The sequence below is a fragment of the Sprattus sprattus genome (assembly GCF_963457725.1).
Source record: "Sprattus sprattus genome assembly, chromosome: 14".
NCBI lineage: Eukaryota > Metazoa > Chordata > Actinopteri > Clupeiformes > Clupeidae > Sprattus > Sprattus sprattus.
In genome coordinates, this window is record NC_137912.1 from 12430013 (window position 1) to 12448346 (window position 18334).

The 18334-nt window shown below is 43.5% G+C and overlaps 1 protein-coding gene across 1 annotated transcript; it reads left to right on the forward strand.

The window, feature by feature from the left end:
- Positions 1-666: 666 nt before the first annotated feature.
- On the forward strand, positions 667-4628 carry dyrk4 (dual-specificity tyrosine-(Y)-phosphorylation regulated kinase 4; the record flags this gene model as incomplete). Its single annotated transcript, XM_080851676.1, has 10 exons — positions 667-765; positions 2033-2156; positions 2237-2400; positions 2523-2659; positions 3218-3358; positions 3572-3710; positions 3848-3929; positions 4047-4219; positions 4342-4402; positions 4540-4628. 10 exons carry the CDS (start codon positions 667-669, stop codon positions 4626-4628), a joined length of 1209 nt encoding a protein of 402 aa, XP_080707802.1.
- Positions 4629-18334: the final 13706 nt, after the last annotated feature.

Below are 18334 nucleotides of genomic sequence, written 5' to 3' on the forward strand. Positions count from 1 at the left end.
GGAGTTGACTTTATTCTCGACATTTCGACTTTAATCTCGACATGTTGACTTTATTCTCGATAGGTTGACTTTATTCTCGACATGTGGACTTAAATCTCGACATGTTGACTTTATTCTCGACATGTCGATTTTAATCTCGACATGTCGACATTATTCTCGATTTAAAAAAAATAAAAAAGTTTCCTTATACTTGGCCCTAATACTCTTCCGTACGACTTGACCATTCCAACTGAACTGCTTTAGTAAGGATCTCGTTTGACTTTGGTTTGACCATTAGGGCCTGTCGTTTAATGACATCATATGTAGCGCATTATGACATAGTAGGCATATCATTTATAACCTTGTAACTACTCTGCATGGAGCATTATTTTTTTTCTTGGCTAACGGAAACCTATGAACTATTAAAATATCAGACAAGGCTTAGACAGGAAGTTTTCTCTGAGAAATGAGTTCCAGAGATACACCCCCGGACCGCAGGTGAGTGCGTTATCATTGAGCATAAATATGTAGGCTATTAGCCTATGTGTTATATAATTAGGGGAATATCATTGAAAATGACATATTCGTAAATATTCCACATACAGTCAATTGCATTGTAGTCTATAAGCCTTATTAAATAAGTACATTCAATAGACAATGATAATCACGACCTGTAGCCGAATTGAGATGACGGCCGTTCGAAAGATTCATTATATTTTTCATTTTAGCCGAAAATCGGCGAGAAAGCCGCAAAAACCGGACGACACCTACCCGGTTCTGATCAAGGTATGTAGACGGCATACTTGGATGGGTAAATGTTTGAGATGGCCTTCCTGCCGTGCCGAGTAGTTTGGTTAATTACACAAAGACCCGGTGATTTTGTATTTAAACACAGGACAATTAAACCAAGTAGGCTAGGCAAAAAAAGTACACGTTTAAATATGCGTGTGTGTGTGTGTGTCTGCCTCTTTACTTCCCACAGCCAAATGACTGTCCCCCCGTTCCCAAACCCCCAAATGGGACTTCAGGGACTGGCTTGCGCATGCCATCTAGCATACAGCTTGGATCAGCTGCACGCCAAAAATCTGGCAAACGCTTGGGATCTGGTAGGCCCTACCAACAGGTGAGTCCTCTCTAATTCCATCCTTAAATGGAGAACCCCCTGAGGTGTAGCCCACTCCTTGCCCGGAGTTTCCCTACCACCTTGTCTTCCACCTCTCACCTCACCCGTTCGCCGTGTTTTGTGAGAGTAAAACCACTTTGCTCTAGTGCAAATTGCTATCAGGTGCCTATTAAGTCAATGGGTATTTTAGCTAAAGATGAAAGCAGCAAAGCCTTACCTCAAGTTCAGTTAACAAACTGTAAATATGTACTTTAAACTATGTATAAATAACTATATATAACTTTAAACTATAGGGGCCGCACTGCTGTACAATAGAAGCAGAAATTGAGGGCATTGGGGGTGAGGCATACTATACTGTGGCCTCACTTAGCCGACCGGTGTAGATAATGAGACTGGCTTGCCAAAGGTAAGGCCCCTTACTGAGGGTGTGCAGGACCTGTCACCGTTGGACCTCTCTGCCTTTGTCCCTGATCCCTTTCTCACTCGGGGTTACCCTACCTGCCTCACGGGAGGTCTAGTACCTGTGCTGCACATGGGCGCCAATCAGCCGGAAGAGCAGACAAGGGGCCACAAACCCTCTTTTGTCTCCCCACCCTGTCCCCCGCAGCCGTGAACCGCGCAGTCCTTCACATACCACAGGAAAGTCGTCACCCATTCACACCTCATCAGCACAAGCTTTTCTCTCTGTTCCCCTCAGCACCTCCTTGGCCCCTTGCCACATCTGGAGAGCAAGCCATTGATTAGTAGACTCCAGCTAAAGACTGGCTGCTATCTGGACCTCCTCCCTCATATTCCTGCCAACAGCACTGTAAGCATGCCAGGGTAGATAAAAGTAGAAAACTGCCAATGGGTGGTATTGCTTTTGCTTGTGTGATTTAATTAAGTACAGAAGGGTATGCTTTTTGACATTCTGAACCTGCCGTTCCACAGGACGATAGGCCACGGACCGCCAACTTAAAGTCCACTGTTGAGAATCTGCCGGAATGCGTCAACAACAACCCGTTTGGCAGCAGCAGTGGAACCTACGAGAGAGCAGTGCCTTTAACACCAAAAGGTACAGAGAGGTTCAAGTGCATTGTGTGATAAAAGAGAGTAAAGCATGACTGATGTTTTCTTTGTTACGTCTTTTCACAGAGGCACTGAAAATGTACAGGGATAAGCTGACGCCGTTTGAGCAGGAGGAGATCTCGAACTTTATGGAAATATGGTACCTTGGTTGTGATGTCCGGAAGATCGAAGCAGTTAAAGGAGCACCCCAAAATCATGGGTTTGATGATAAGAGTGGAACATACATCAAGGTATCCTATCATTAGAACTCTGTAGATGTATTAGGCATAATTGTATCACTCCTTGTGAGGTGTACAGATATGCATAAACGCATATTATCAAGACATTTTTTTCTTCTGTTTTGATACTCAAGGTTTTGCATGACCACATCCAGTACCGCTATGAGGTTCTGGAGGTAATTGGTAAGGGGTCATTTGGCCAAGTCCTGAAATGTATGGACCATAAGACCAAAGAATTGGTTGCTGTTAAGATTCTTCGCAACCAAGAAAGGTAAAAAGACTCTGCAATGCAGGCCTACCACATTTACACTGACTCCACCAACAGGTCTGTGAAGCTAGCAAAAACTCTGCCTATGTATAAGTCATTGAACGTCTGTAGGTCATTTCTCTCCCACAACCGGAATGCAGAGTCTAGAAAAGAAGGTGGGAAAAGATGATTGCGGGGTTATTGGCATAAGAGTAGAGGGGGAGTATGATATAAAATGGCGCCTGAATTGATACCAAATTTTCAAGGAGTTGAAAACAATTTGGTTATCTGTGTAACGAGAGGGAGATGTCGGAAGTGATGAGAAGAGAAGAGCAGGAAGAGAGGACGACACACACAACCTCAACTTGAGTTGGCACCACAGGGCTTGGGCGTTATGTACCCAAAACAGAAATGTATGGATATTTGCTGCCCAGTAGTAATACATACAATTTGGCAGAGACAGTCCTCCACTGAGTGAGCACTGCTGCAAGAGAGATTTCCTAATCCTAGGAGTTTTTCCACTCCTATACACATTATTATCATGTTATTAAATCATGTGCATGACCTTTTAATTGTGCACAGGCTCCACCACCAAGCCCAGGTGGAGTTTAACATCTTGAAACTGTTGAACAAGAAAGATCGGAGCAACCGCTACAATATCATCACCATGAAGGAGCACTTCATATTCCGTGACCACTTCTGCATCACTTTTGAGCTCCAGGGGTAAGCCTGTTGCATAGTCTGAGTAGAGAAATGCATCTAAGAAACTTAGATTTACCACATATGAGAAAGGTGATGACTGAAGAGGATTAGAGCCAAAAACTAAACACGTTTGCAGGATGGGTGTTATTTTATATATATACTATATATATATATATATATATATATATATATATATATATATATATTGAGCCACTTGTTTTGTTATGATTCCAGAAAAAACCTCTTTGAGGTTATAAAAAAGAACCACCATCAAGGCTTCAGCCAAACCACCGTGCGTCGCTTCACTCACTCCATTCTAAAGTGTCTGCAGATGCTTCACCAGGAGAGGATCATCCACTGTGACCTCAAGCCGGTATGTTGTCATAGCTCCCCATCGGTCTGCATTCCATTTGGCTAGCTAGAAAAAACCCAAACAATGGGATGTTTATGATGATCATGGAGAATGTCATGTTCATGTTCTCAAAGCTAAATTGATGTGCATGTTTTCAGGAGAACATCGTTCTTACACAGGAAGGCACACAAAACATAAAAGTGATCGATTTTGGATCCAGTTGCCTCGACCATCAGAAAGGTGCATAAGACAGCTTTTCTCCATTCCCCCTTTCCATAATCACCATAGTGTAACCTGTCACCAAAGTCTAATCTCCCCTTCATCTCACCAATTATCACTGTGCCTTCGGGTCTGCAGTTTACACCTACATTCAGAGCCGCTTCTACCGCTCTCCTGAGATCATACTGGGTAGCGACTACGGGATGGAGATCGACATGTGGAGCCTCGGCTGCATTATCGCAGAGCTGTACACTGGCCGGCCTATCTTCCCTGGCGAGAATGAGAAGGATCAGTTTGCCTGTATTATGGAGGTACTGGCTAAAAGCAAATGTTCTGTATATTCTGTACAGGTTCTGTTGATTCCCCGCTGGTTGATTTGTATGCTCCATTTGCACGTAACGAGGATGGCCTTGTGGGTGTGTTTGTGCCTTAGGTGCTGGGAGTGCCTCCAACAGAATTGCTTCAGATGGCTTCCAGAAGGAGATGGTATTTTGGTGAGTTCCGAGAATCTGTTGCAGTCATATTACAGGACATGGTGCAGTCATATTACAGGACATGGTGCACTTCAGTGAGGGGATGATGACCTTATGAGACTCTGTCGCCTGTAAAATATGAGCCCTTTCTCCCCCAGATTCTAGAGGCAACCCAAAGCCCTATACCAACAGCAAAGGCAAGTGCAGAAAACCTGGCTCCAAAGATCTGTCCAGCGTTCTGAGGTAATCTGATCCACTCTTTCTGGACTTCCTCAAGGGCTGCCTTGCGTATGTATCCGTGCAATAGATAATACAAAATGCAGATCAAATACAAATTCAAAATATGAAATGTGACAGGGCAAACATAAGGCAGACTGGGAGAAGGCTACTGTGGCATATGTACGTGAGATGCAATTTGTAATTATTCTCACATATGGATTCTGTGGCGCTTCACTACCCCTTGCTGCTGGGACCCAAAGAAGCGCATGACTCCAGATGAGGCCATGCAGCATGATTGGATGCAGGATGCTATAATCAGGTGCGTTACAAGGACCCGCCCTTCCCGGAAGACGATGGAGGTTCACAACGCCTACCGGTCAGAGGCCCCGCTGCAGAAGAGCCCGGACAAGCTCCAGGACCACACCTCTCTCAAAAACACCACGCACAGCACCAGCAAAACAAGCAAGGTGCTGCCAAGTCCTCCAAAGGGCGCTGAGGGGTCCCCCAAACATGCAGCTGAGACGTCCCCTAAGCAGGCGATCGAGAGGTCCTCCAAGCTGGCACCCTGCAGGTTCCTTAAACAGCGGGTTACAAGGTCCCCAGAGCAGGCGACTGAGACTTTCCCCAAGCAGGGGGTCACAAGATCCCCTAAGGAGGGGGTCACAAAGAACCCCAAGCAGGCGGCTGAGATGTCCCCAAAATATGGGACTGAAAAGTCCCCCAATCAAATGATCACAAAGTCCCCCAAGCAGGTGGCCGAGGCGTCCCTCAAATATGGGACTGCAAAGTCCCCCAAGCAGGTGGCCGAGAGGTCCATCAAGCAGGTGGCCAAGAAATCCACCAGCCTGGGTTCTGCCAAGAAGTTCCCCAGCACTGGTGCAGCAAAGTCCCCAGAGCAGGGTTCTGAGAAGTCCGAAAGGAAGAGCCCTGGGAAAGGCAAGCTGTCTTCTCCAGAGCGCCACTCTCCATCTGGCGCTTCGGTGGGGAAGGATGCAGTGGAGGCAACCAGCAAAGACCCCAGCAGTGGTGGCAGTTTGTGCGCGGTGGCCAAACTGGAGCCATTACCCCCCCTGTATGTCAGAACTCTTACTCTGCACCTGCACCTGGGCCGAAGCCAGGCCAGGTCCCGCTCAACTGAGAGGCAATAATTTGGGCTCTGTTTTGAGGGCAGTGGTATTGGTTTGCTCATCCTGCTCGTGTGTATCCATATATTCCTGAGGGTCAACATCCACCCAAACTTCAGGAATATTTGGACACATTGGAGGTATTGGCATGTTAACAACAGGTTACCCCTCTGCCTTCACGCTGTAGCCCTTCATTCGGCCTACTGGCTGTAGGGTCTAGGATGATGCTTGTTTTGTGTGTGTGAGTGTGCATGTGTGTATATGTTTGTATATGTGTGTATGTGTGTGTGTGTGTGTGTGTGTGTGTGTGTGTGTGTGTGTGTGTGTGAATGTATCTGTAAATCTAGAAGGAAATGAATTGGATATTGGATAAATACCTAGGAAATGAATTGGATATTCGGCCAAACCTTTCTAAATGTCTTCCCATGCTCATAGAGCTGAATGATAACATTGAGGGCGGGTCATGGATTTATGCACCTTTGTTACAAAATTCAGTAACAGAATTGTAACAGAATACAGTCTTCCTGTGTCACCCATAGGCTGCATTCAATCACTGAGTGCGAGTCATTGCTGTGATCTACGCACCTTTGGTTGAGATTGGAGCATCATGTAGACTGCCCATTGCAAAGTGGTTCAAAATGCTCTCTAATTGACTCTTTCTAATTGACTTCTGAAAGATCTGTCTCATGTATACGATGTCATTATCTAAAATACTATCCAATAGATGTATTTCTAATTGGCTTTAAAAAAAGAACTTTGCATTAATATCGTTGAGCATCTATTATTAAAACGCAAGGGAGCTTTGGAAACTGTTAAACATCCACAGCTGAGACATTGAGTGCGGATCATTCATTTTAAACTACGCACCTTTGTTTTTTAATCCAAGGACATAGTTGGAAGAATACAAAAAAATTAAATACAAATATTTCATAATTTGAATTGTAAACCTAAAATCTTAATTCATATTCCTATCTAGACTACCTGTTTGGAAAGTGGCAGACATTTAGAACAACCTTTCTATTTTACCCACAAGCAAACCAGGGTTAAAAAAAGGTGTGATGGCACCCTCTAGCGACATCTAGCTGAACATTTCCTGACCTGAATGATTGTGACGTGAGGTGATGTGATATGTTTTGGTGTTACGTGACATGAGCAAGCAGCATCATTGACCCTAAGCCTTTACCAAACCATCATTATAGACTCAATTGGACCCCCCATGACCGTGATAAATGTATCTCACACGACTGGTCTCTAAATTGCATCTGCCACAGATTGCACTTACCAAATAATCATCAAAGACATAAGAGTCCTCTTTAACCCTGCCAAATATGACACCTTTGGCACCTCTATATTGCACCTCTTGGGCCCCTCTTACCATCATGACCGACTCAATGGGGCTTCCATATGAACCCCCCCCTCCATCCCCATACCCAGAGCCCCAAAACGCCCTCTAGTTTACACCTTTGGCATCTGCCACACCGCAGTCCCCTCTCAACCCTTTCTCCTAATAAATCATGAGCATTTAGTTGGTGGATATGTGTTTTTCTTTCTGGAGACTTTAATGTCCTATGGTTGAGGTTGTTTTTGATTGTTTCCCCCTGAAAACCACTGTCAAATTGCACTTTGGCTGTACATATTATTTATCATTCTCATGTAATTATAACTTTTTGCAAATTATTGGTATTGTATTAATGGCTATTTTTGTTAATTATATTGTTTAAATGTATTTCTCTAAGCCACTTCATCCTTACATATTTTTATCTATTTTTTTTAAATCTTTTTGTAAGAGGAAGGACAACAAGTTGTACAAATCAGATTTGAATGTGAGCATATCCAAAAATGTGACTTGAAACAAATGTTAAAGCACTTTAGCTTCCTGGTCAACCAGTGCCAGTCTGATATTTCCCTGCATGACCGAACGGTGGAGGTTAGTAAGCTGTTTATTATATGGCATTTTTGCTCTTTTCATTTTGTAAACAAAAATAAATGGCGATTGTAAATAGAAAACATGTCATTTTGTTCAGCTCTCAAGTCTTGTCATGACACAGTGTGTTTCAGGTGTTGCCTAGCAAACAATGACTTGCAAACTTCAAGTTACAATGGTCAATTGAAAACAGACAACAGGGCTCAACTAAAATGGCTTTAATTTACAGTTAAACACAAGTGATTAAAACTATTATTGTCTAGTCTTAATCATCACTTTCAATAACACGTTTTCGCTGCTTCTGAATTGTACTGACTTGTACTAGATATAGAAATGATAGGTTATATAATACATATTGTACATATTAGTCGTTAAAGTCGTTAAAACAAACTATATGAAAAGGTGATAAATGGTGTGATGCTTGTACTCATGTGTAACAAATGTGGAGAAATGTCCATCATGCCACACACACACACACACACACATTCACTCCTTCGCCTTCTCACTCTCACATAGTGGAGCATAGGCCATCGATAACTCACACACAAACACACTCTCACAAACATACACACACACACTAATTAATTCCATTACTACAACAGATGTTTGACATAGTGACACACAGAGTTTTGACTTCTTTTAGTTTATTAGCGATTTTCCAAGCAGACTTCAATGAAGCATCTTCAAAGAGGGCACTGAAGACAGTGAATTAGCACTTAAAAAAATAAAAATAATAATAAAATGAAATGAATGCAACAAATCCGTTGTAAAAAGATGAACGTGTACCTCAACTCTACACAGTACAAATATCAGGCCCAGACCTCATGTGGTGTCCTTTCATGCACTGTCAATTATGTAGTTTGGATGACAAAAAAAACTAAAACTAAAACAGTGAACAAATGACTGTGTCATCAACAAACCACATACACACATAGAAACAAACCCAACTCTACTATCAAGTAGAGCTGTGACCATTGAATGGCAAGGAGGCATTTCAGGTGGAGCTTCTTCTGGCCTTGAAACTGGGTTCACCCCACATGGGGCAAAGATGGATGTTGAGCGACCGTGTCGGGAGGTTGAATGTCGGGGTCTCTCGGAATATGGATTAATACAATTTACGGTACCCTCCTTCTCATTAGGCATCCCCCAAAATAAACAAATATATCAGTCCACATTCAGACACATTATGGATTATTTGTGTTGTGTTTGTTTAACAAACAGACAAAAAAGGAAGGAAGCTCTCTGACATAAAATTAGGCCGCCATGTACAACTCTTTACCTTTGGTAATATTGTAATTACAACAATAATATATAACTTTCAATATTTACAGACCTCTCAAATTCCACACAGCTGTACGCAGTAATAACAAAAGCACTGAAAGATAGCGGCTCCCTCTGCTGGGCGCTTACAGAAATGTCTATCGCAGCGTCATTCAACTTCAAGTCTGGCTCTCAAACTTTGTTTGTGTTGATTGGTTCATTTATTGCCATTTCTTTTTAAAACGTGTTGAATTGTATATGTTTGTAATGTAAGTGTTTCCTTGTTTTCCTACGATTTGTACATTTGGATAGAGTGGGACATTAAAGATTTTGTTGTTTCAAAAGTCGAAGTCGGCTATCTGTAGGCTATCAGGTGAAGCCTAGCCTATAGCCTACATGGTTGGACGTGCGACATCAGACATACATTTGTCAATGTTCGAAATTGAGTTGCTTGGAATTTAGAATGTTACCGATCATGACGACTTGTACGGAAGAGTATTAGGGCCAAGTATAAGGAAAACATTTTTTTTTTGGGAAAATCGAGAATAATGTCGACATGTCGAGATTAAAATCGCAATGTCGAGAATAAACTTGACGTGTCGAGAATAAAGTCAACATGTCGAGATTAAAGTAAAACTGGCGAGAATAAAGTCGAAATTTTGAGAATAAAGTCGAAATGTCGAGAATAAACTTGACATTTCAAGATTAAAGTCACATTTCTGAAAAGAAAGCGTTAGCGCTGCTGCCTATACAAAATGCCTTGTCTTGATGAATTGGTAAAATTGTACTTAAGAATCTGGCTTAGTAATAAGGAAATAATGTGTCTTTTAGCGCATAAGCATATTATAGTAATAAGTATAAGGACTTTGAAGAGATTGTGCCGAAAACTACGTCTTTTCAGAAGGAGAAACCACACAAACTTGGACGAGGTGGCCGCATTCGTACAAACTGAAATAGCTGGTAATGGACAGATGCAAGGGTATCGATGGCTACACCTGCGTGCAATACAGAGAGGATATGTTGTATCACAAGACACAATAAGACAATTGATAAAGTTAATGGATCCTGTAGGTGTTGAGCACAGGGGGGCGCAGCGTCTGAGACGCAGGCATTACCGCAACAAAGGTCCCAACGCGCTATGGCATATGGATTCGTACGATAAGCTGAATCCATACGGCATTTCCATCAAGGATGTATTGATGGTTTTAGTCGCTATGTTGTGTGGATGGAAGCGTACATAACAAACAACGACCCAAAAGTAATAGCAGACTACTTCACCACATCCATTGCAACCAGATTATGGTCCTTTTAAACTCTCATGAAACAGTCACATTAAGTTTACACAATCTATATCTAATAGCTGGATAGGACTACGTTACGACAATCAAGATCGGTGCACTGTCTTTATTTGATGATGGACCAAAGGAGTTGACTTTATTCTCGACATTTCGACTTTAATCTCGACATGTTGACTTTATTCTCGATATGTTGACTTTATTCTCGACATGTGGACTTAAATCTCGACATGTTGACTTTATTCTCGACATGTCGATTTTAATCTCGACATGTCGACATTATTCTCGATTTAAAAAAAATTTAAAAGTTTCCTTATACTTGGCCCTAATACTCTTCCGTACGACTTGACCATTCCAACTGAACTGCTTTAGTAAGGATCTCGTTTGACTTTGGTTTGACCATTAGGGCCTGTCGTTTAATGACATCATATGTAGCGCATTATGACATAGTAGGCATATCATTTATAACCTTGTAACTACTCTGCATGGAGCATTATTTTTTTTCTTGGCTAACGGAAACCTATGAACTATTAAAATATCAGACAAGGCTTAGACAGTAAGTTTTCTCTGAGAAATGAGTTCCAGAGATACACCCCCGGACCGCAGGTGAGTGCGTTATCATTGAGCATAAATATGTAGGCTATTAGCCTATGTGTTATATAATTAGGGGAATATCATTGAAAATGACATATTCGTAAATATTCCACATACAGTCAATTGCATTGTAGTCTATAAGCCTTATTAAATAAGTACATTCAATAGACAATGATAATCACGACCTGTAGCCGAATTGAGATGACGGCCGTTCGAAAGATTCATTATATTTTTCATTTTAGCCGAAAATCGGCGAGAAAGCCGCAAAAACCGGACGACACCTACCCGGTTCTGATCAAGGTATGTAGACGGCATACTTAGATGGGTAAATGTTTGAGATGGCCTTCCTGCCGTGCCGAGTAGTTTGGTTAATTACACAAAGACCTGGTGATTTTGTATTTAAACACAGGACAATTAAACCAAGTAGGCTAGGCAAAAAAAGTACACGTTTAAATATGCGTGTGTGTGTGTGTGTGTGTCTGCCTCTTTACTTCCCACAGCCAAATGACTGTCCCCCCGTTCCCAAACCCCCAAATGGGACTTCAGGGACTGGCTTGCGCATGCCATCTAGCATACAGCTTGGATCAGCTGCACGCCAAAAATCTGGCAAACGCTTGGGATCTGGTAGGCCCTACCAACAGGTGAGTCCTCTCTAATTCCATCCTTAAATGGAGAACCCCCTGAGGTGTAGCCCACTCCTTGCCCGGAGTTTCCCTACCACCTTGTCTTCCACCTCTCACCTCACCCGTTCGCCGTGTTTTGTGAGAGTAAAACCACTTTGCTCTAGTGCAAATTGCTATCAGGTGCCTATTAAGTCAATGGGTATTTTAGCTAAAGATGAAAGCAGCAAAGCCTTACCTCAAGTTCAGTTAACAAACTGTAAATATGTACTTTAAACTATGTATAAATAACTATATATAACTTTAAACTATAGGGGCCGCACTGCTGTACAATAGAAGCAGAAATTGAGGGCATTGGGGGTGAGGCATACTATACTGTGGCCTCACTTAGCCGACCGGTGTAGATAATGAGACTGGCTTGCCAAAGGTAAGGCCCCTTACTGAGGGTGTGCAGGACCTGTCACCGTTGGACCTCTCTGCCTTTGTCCCTGATCCCTTTCTCACTCGGGGTTACCCTACCTGCCTCACGGGAGGTCTAGTACCTGTGCTGCACATGGGCGCCAATCAGCCGGAAGAGCAGACAAGGGGCCACAAACCCTCTTTTGTCTCCCCACCCTGTCCCCCGCAGCCGTGAACCGCGCAGTCCTTCACATACCACAGGAAAGTCGTCACCCATTCACACCTCATCAGCACAAGCTTTTCTCTCTGTTCCCCTCAGCACCTCCTTGGCCCCTTGCCACATCTGGAGAGCAAGCCATTGATTAGTAGACTCCAGCTAAAGACTGGCTGCTATCTGGACCTCCTCCCTCATATTCCTGCCAACAGCACTGTAAGCATGCCAGGGTAGATAAAAGTAGAAAACTGCCAATGGGTGGTATTGCTTTTGCTTGTGTGATTTAATTAAGTACAGAAGGGTATGCTTTTTGACATTCTGAACCTGCCGTTCCACAGGACGATAGGCCACGGACCGCCAACTTAAAGTCCACTGTTGAGAATCTGCCGGAATGCGTCAACAACAACCCGTTTGGCAGCAGCAGTGGAACCTACGAGAGAGCAGTGCCTTTAACACCAAAAGGTACAGAGAGGTTCAAGTGCATTGTGTGATAAAAGAGAGTAAAGCATGACTGATGTTTTCTTTGTTACGTCTTTTCACAGAGGCACTGAAAATGTACAGGGATAAGCTGACGCCGTTTGAGCAGGAGGAGATCTCGAACTTTATGGAAATATGGTACCTTGGTTGTGATGTCCGGAAGATCGAAGCAGTTAAAGGAGCACCCCAAAATCATGGGTTTGATGATAAGAGTGGAACATACATCAAGGTATCCTATCATTAGAACTCTGTAGATGTATTAGGCATAATTGTATCACTCCTTGTGAGGTGTACAGATATGCATAAACGCATATTATCAAGACATTTTTTTCTTCTGTTTTGATACTCAAGGTTTTGCATGACCACATCCAGTACCGCTATGAGGTTCTGGAGGTAATTGGTAAGGGGTCATTTGGCCAAGTCCTGAAATGTATGGACCATAAGACCAAAGAATTGGTTGCTGTTAAGATTCTTCGCAACCAAGAAAGGTAAAAAGACTCTGCAATGCAGGCCTACCACATTTACACTGACTCCACCAACAGGTCTGTGAAGCTAGCAAAAACTCTGCCTATGTATAAGTCATTGAACGTCTGTAGGTCATTTCTCTCCCACAACCGGAATGCAGAGTCTAGAAAAGAAGGTGGGAAAAGATGATTGCGGGGTTATTGGCATAAGAGTAGAGGGGGAGTATGATATAAAATGGCGCCTGAATTGATACCAAATTTTCAAGGAGTTGAAAACAATTTGGTTATCTGTGTAACGAGAGGGAGATGTCGGAAGTGATGAGAAGAGAAGAGCAGGAAGAGAGGACGACACACACAACCTCAACTTGAGTTGGCACCACAGGGCTTGGGCGTTATGTACCCAAAACAGAAATGTATGGATATTTGCTGCCCAGTAGTAATACATACAATTTGGCAGAGACAGTCCTCCACTGAGTGAGCACTGCTGCAAGAGAGATTTCCTAATCCTAGGAGTTTTTCCACTCCTATACACATTATTATCATGTTATTAATTCATGTGCATGACCTTTTAATTGTGCACAGGCTCCACCACCAAGCCCAGGTGGAGTTTAACATCTTGAAACTGTTGAACAAGAAAGATCGGAGCAACCGCTACAATATCATCACCATGAAGGAGCACTTCATATTCCGTGACCACTTCTGCATCACTTTTGAGCTCCAGGGGTAAGCCTGTTGCATAGTCTGAGTAGAGAAATGCATCTAAGAAACTTAGATTTACCACATATGAGAAAGGTGATGACTGAAGAGGATTAGAGCCAAAAACTAAACACGTTTGCAGGATGGGTGTTATTTTATATATATACTATATATATACAGCCGCGGAAAAAATTAAGAGACCACTTCAAAATTATCAGTTTCTCTGGTTTTACTATTTATTGGTATGTGTTAAAGTAAAATGTACATTTTTGTTTTATTCTATAACCTACTGGCAACATTCCTACCAAATTTCAAATAAAAATATTGTCATTTAGATCATTTATTTGCAGAAAAATGACAATTGGTCAAAATAGCAAAATTGATGCAGTGTCTTCAGATCTCGAATAATGCAAAGAAAACAAGCTCATATTCATTTTTATACTACACAATACTAATGCTTACACTTAGGAAGAGTTCAGAAATCAATATTTGGTGGAAAAACCTTGATTTGAAATCACAACTTTCATGTGTCTTGGCATGCTCTCCACCAGTCTTTCACATTGCCGTTGGGTGACTTTATGCTACTCCTGGCGCAAGAATTCAAGCAGCTCGGCTTCTTTTCATGGCTTGTGACCATCCATCTTCCTCTTGATCACATTTCAGAGGTTTTTGATGGGATTCAGGTCTCGAAATTGGGCTGGCCATGACAGGGTCCTGATCTGGTGGTACTCCATCCACACCTTTACTGGCCTGGCTGTGTGGCATGGAGCATTGCCCTGCTGGAAAAAACATTTCTCAGAGTTGGGGAACATTGTCAGAGCTAAAGGAAGCAAGTTTTTCTTCCGGGACAACGTTGTACTTTGCCTGGCTGAGGTTTGTAAAAGACCATAAGGATTGAAAAAAGCGGACTGGAGGGTCTTCTAGTTCGTCTTCTCTGATGAGTCCAATTTTCAGCTTTGCCCATCACATGGTCGTCTGATGGTTAGACGGAGACCTGGAGAGGCCTACAAGCCAGAGAGTCTTGCACCTACTGTGAAATCGGACTCATCAGAGAAGACGAACTTAGAAGAACCTCCAGTCCGCTTTTTCAATCCTTATGGTCTTTTACAAACCTCAGCCAGGCAAAGTACAACGTTGTCCCGGAAGAAAAACTTGCTTCCTTTTGCTCTGACAATGTTCCCCAACTCTGAGAAGTGTTTTTTCCAGCAGGGCAATGCTCCATGCCACACAGCCAGGCCAGTAAAGGTGTGGATGGAGTACCACCAGATCAGGACCCTGTCATGGCCAGCCCAATTTCGAGACCTGAATCCCATAAAAAACCTCTGAAATGTGATCAAGAGGAAGATGGATGGTCACAAGCCATGAAAAGAAGCCGAGCTGCTTGAATTCTTGCGCCAGGAGTAGCATAAAGTCACCCAACGGCAATGTGAAAGACTGGTGGAGAGCATGCCTAGACACATGAAAGTTGTGATTTTAAATCAAGGTTATTCCACCAAATATTGATTTCTGAACTCTTCCTAAGTGTAAGCATTAGTATTGTGTAGTTTAAAAATGAATATGAGCTTGTTTTCTTTGCATTATTCGAGATCTGAAGACACTGCATCAATTTTGCTATTTTGACCAATTGTCATTTTTCTGCAAATAAATGATCTAAATGACAATATTTTTATTTGAAATTTGGTAGGAATGTTGCCAGTAGGTTATAGAATAAAACTAAAATGTATATTTTACTTTAACACATACCAATAAATAGTAAAACCAGAGAAACTGATAATTTTGAAGTGGTCTCTTAATTTTTTCCGCGGCTGTATATATATTGAGCCACTTGTTTTGTTATGATTCCAGAAAAAACCTCTTTGAGGTTATAAAAAAGAACCACCATCAAGGCTTCAGCCAAACCACCGTGCGTCGCTTCACTCACTCCATTCTAAAGTGTCTGCAGATGCTTCACCAGGAGAGGATCATCCACTGTGACCTCAAGCCGGTATGTTGTCATAGCTCCCCATCGGTCTGCATTCCATTTGGCTAGCTAGAAAAAACCCAAACAATGGAATGTTTATGATGATCATGGAGAATGTCATGTTCATGTTCTCAAAGCTAAATTGATGTGCATGTTTTCAGGAGAACATCGTTCTTACACAGGAAGGCACACAAAACATAAAAGTGATCGATTTTGGATCCAGTTGCCTCGACCATCAGAAAGGTGCATAAGACAGCTTTTCTCCATTCCCCCTTTCCATAATCACCATAGTGTAACCTGTCACCAAAGTCTAATCTCCCCTTCATCTCACCAATTATCACTGTGCCTTCGGGTCTGCAGTTTACACCTACATTCAGAGCCGCTTCTACCGCTCTCCTGAGATCATACTGGGTAGCGACTACGGGATGGAGATCGACATGTGGAGCCTCGGCTGCATTATCGCAGAGCTGTACACTGGCCGGCCTATCTTCCCTGGCGAGAATGAGAAGGATCAGTTTGCCTGTATTATGGAGGTACTGGCTAAAAGCAAATGTTCTGTATATTCTGTACAGGTTCTGTTGATTCCCCGCTGGTTGATTTGTATGCTCCATTTGCACGTAACGAGGATGGCCTTGTGGGTGTGTTTGTGCCTTAGGTGCTGGGAGTGCCTCCAACAGAATTGCTTCAGATGGCTTCCAGAAGGAGATGGTATTTTGGTGAGTTCCGAGAATCTGTTGCAGTCATATTACAGGACATGGTGCAGTCATATTACAGGACATGGTGCACTTCAGTGAGGGGATGATGACCTTATGAGACTCTGTCGCCTGTAAAATATGAGCCCTTTCTCCCCCAGATTCTAGAGGCAACCCAAAGCCCTATACCAACAGCAAAGGCAAGTGCAGAAAACCTGGCTCCAAAGATCTGTCCAGCGTTCTGAGGTCATCTGATCCACTCTTTCTGGACTTCCTCAAGGGCTGCCTTGCGTATGTATCCGTGCAATAGATAATACAAAATGCAGATCAAATACAAATTCAAAATATGAAATGTGACAGGGCAAACATAAGGCAGACTGGGAGAAGGCTACTGTGGCATATGTACGTGAGATGCAATTTGTAATTATTCTCACATATGGATTCTGTGGCGCTTCACTACCCCTTGCAGCTGGGACCCAAAGAAGCGCATGACTCCAGATGAGGCCATGCAGCATGATTGGATGCAGGATGCTATAATCAGGTGCGTTACAAGGACCCGCCCTTCCCGGAAGACGATGGAGGTCCACAACGCCTACCGGTCAGAGGCCCCGCTGCAGAAGAGCCCGGACAAGCTCCAGGACCACACCTCTCTCAAAAACACCACGCACAGCACCAGCAAAACAAGCAAGGTGCTGCCAAGTCCTCCAAAGGGCGCTGAGGGGTCCCCCAAACATGCAGCTGAGACGTCCCCTAAGCAGGCGATCGAGAGGTCCTCCAAGCTGGCACCCTGCAGGTTCCTTAAACAGCGGGTTACAAGGTCCCCAGAGCAGGCGACTGAGACTTTCCCCAAGCAGGGGGTCACAAGATCCCCTAAGGAGGGGGTCACAAAGAACCCCAAGCAGGCGGCTGAGATGTCCCCAAAATATGGGACTGAAAAGTCCCCCAATCAAATGATCACAAAGTCCCCCAAGCAGGTGGCCGAGGCGTCCCTCAAATATGGGACTGCAAAGTCCCCCAAGCAGGTGGCCGAGAGGTCCATCAAGCAGGTGGCCAAGAAATCCACCAGCCTGGGTTCTGCCAAGAAGTTCCCCAGCACTGGTGCAGCAAAGTCCCCAGAGCAGGGTTCTGAGAAGTCCGAAAGGAAGAGCCCTGGGAGAGGCAAGCTGTCTTCTCCAGAGCGCCACTCTCCATCTGGCGCTTCGGTGGGGAAGGATGCAGTGGAGGCAACCAGCAAAGACCCCAGCAGTGGTGGCAGTTTGTGCGCGGTGGCCAAACTGGAGCCATTACCCCCCCTGTATGTCAGAACTCTTACTCTGCACCTGCACCTGGGCCGAAGCCAGGCCAGGTCCCGCTCAACTGAGAGGCAATAATTTGGGCTCTGTTTTGAGGGCAGTGGTATTGGTTTGCTCATCCTGCTCGTGTGTATCCATATATTCCTGAGGGTCAACATCCACCCAAACTTCAGGAATATTTGGACACATTGGAGGTATTGGCATGTTAACAACAGGTTACCCCTCTGCCTTCACGCTGTAGCCCTTCATTCGGCCTACTGGCTGTAGGGTCTAGGATGATGCTTGTTTTGTGTGTGTGAGTGTGCATGTGTGTATATGTTTGTATATGTGTGTATATGTGTGTGTGTGTGTGTGTGTGTGTGTGTGTGTGTGTGAATGTATCTGTAAATCTAGAAGGAAATGAATTGGATATTGGATAAATACCTAGGAAATGAATTGGATATTCGGCCAAACCTTTCTAAATGTCTTCCCATGCTCATAGAGCTGAATGATAACATTGAGGGCGGGTCATGGATTTATGCACCTTTGTTACAAAATTCAGTAACAGAATTGTAACAGAATACAGTCTTCCTGTGTCACCCATAGGCTGCATTCAATCACTGAGTGCGAGTCATTGCTGTGATCTACGCACCTTTGGTTGAGATTGGAGCATCATGTAGACTACCCATTGTAAAGTGGTTCAAAATGCTCTCTAATTGACTCTTTCTAATTGACTTCTGAAAG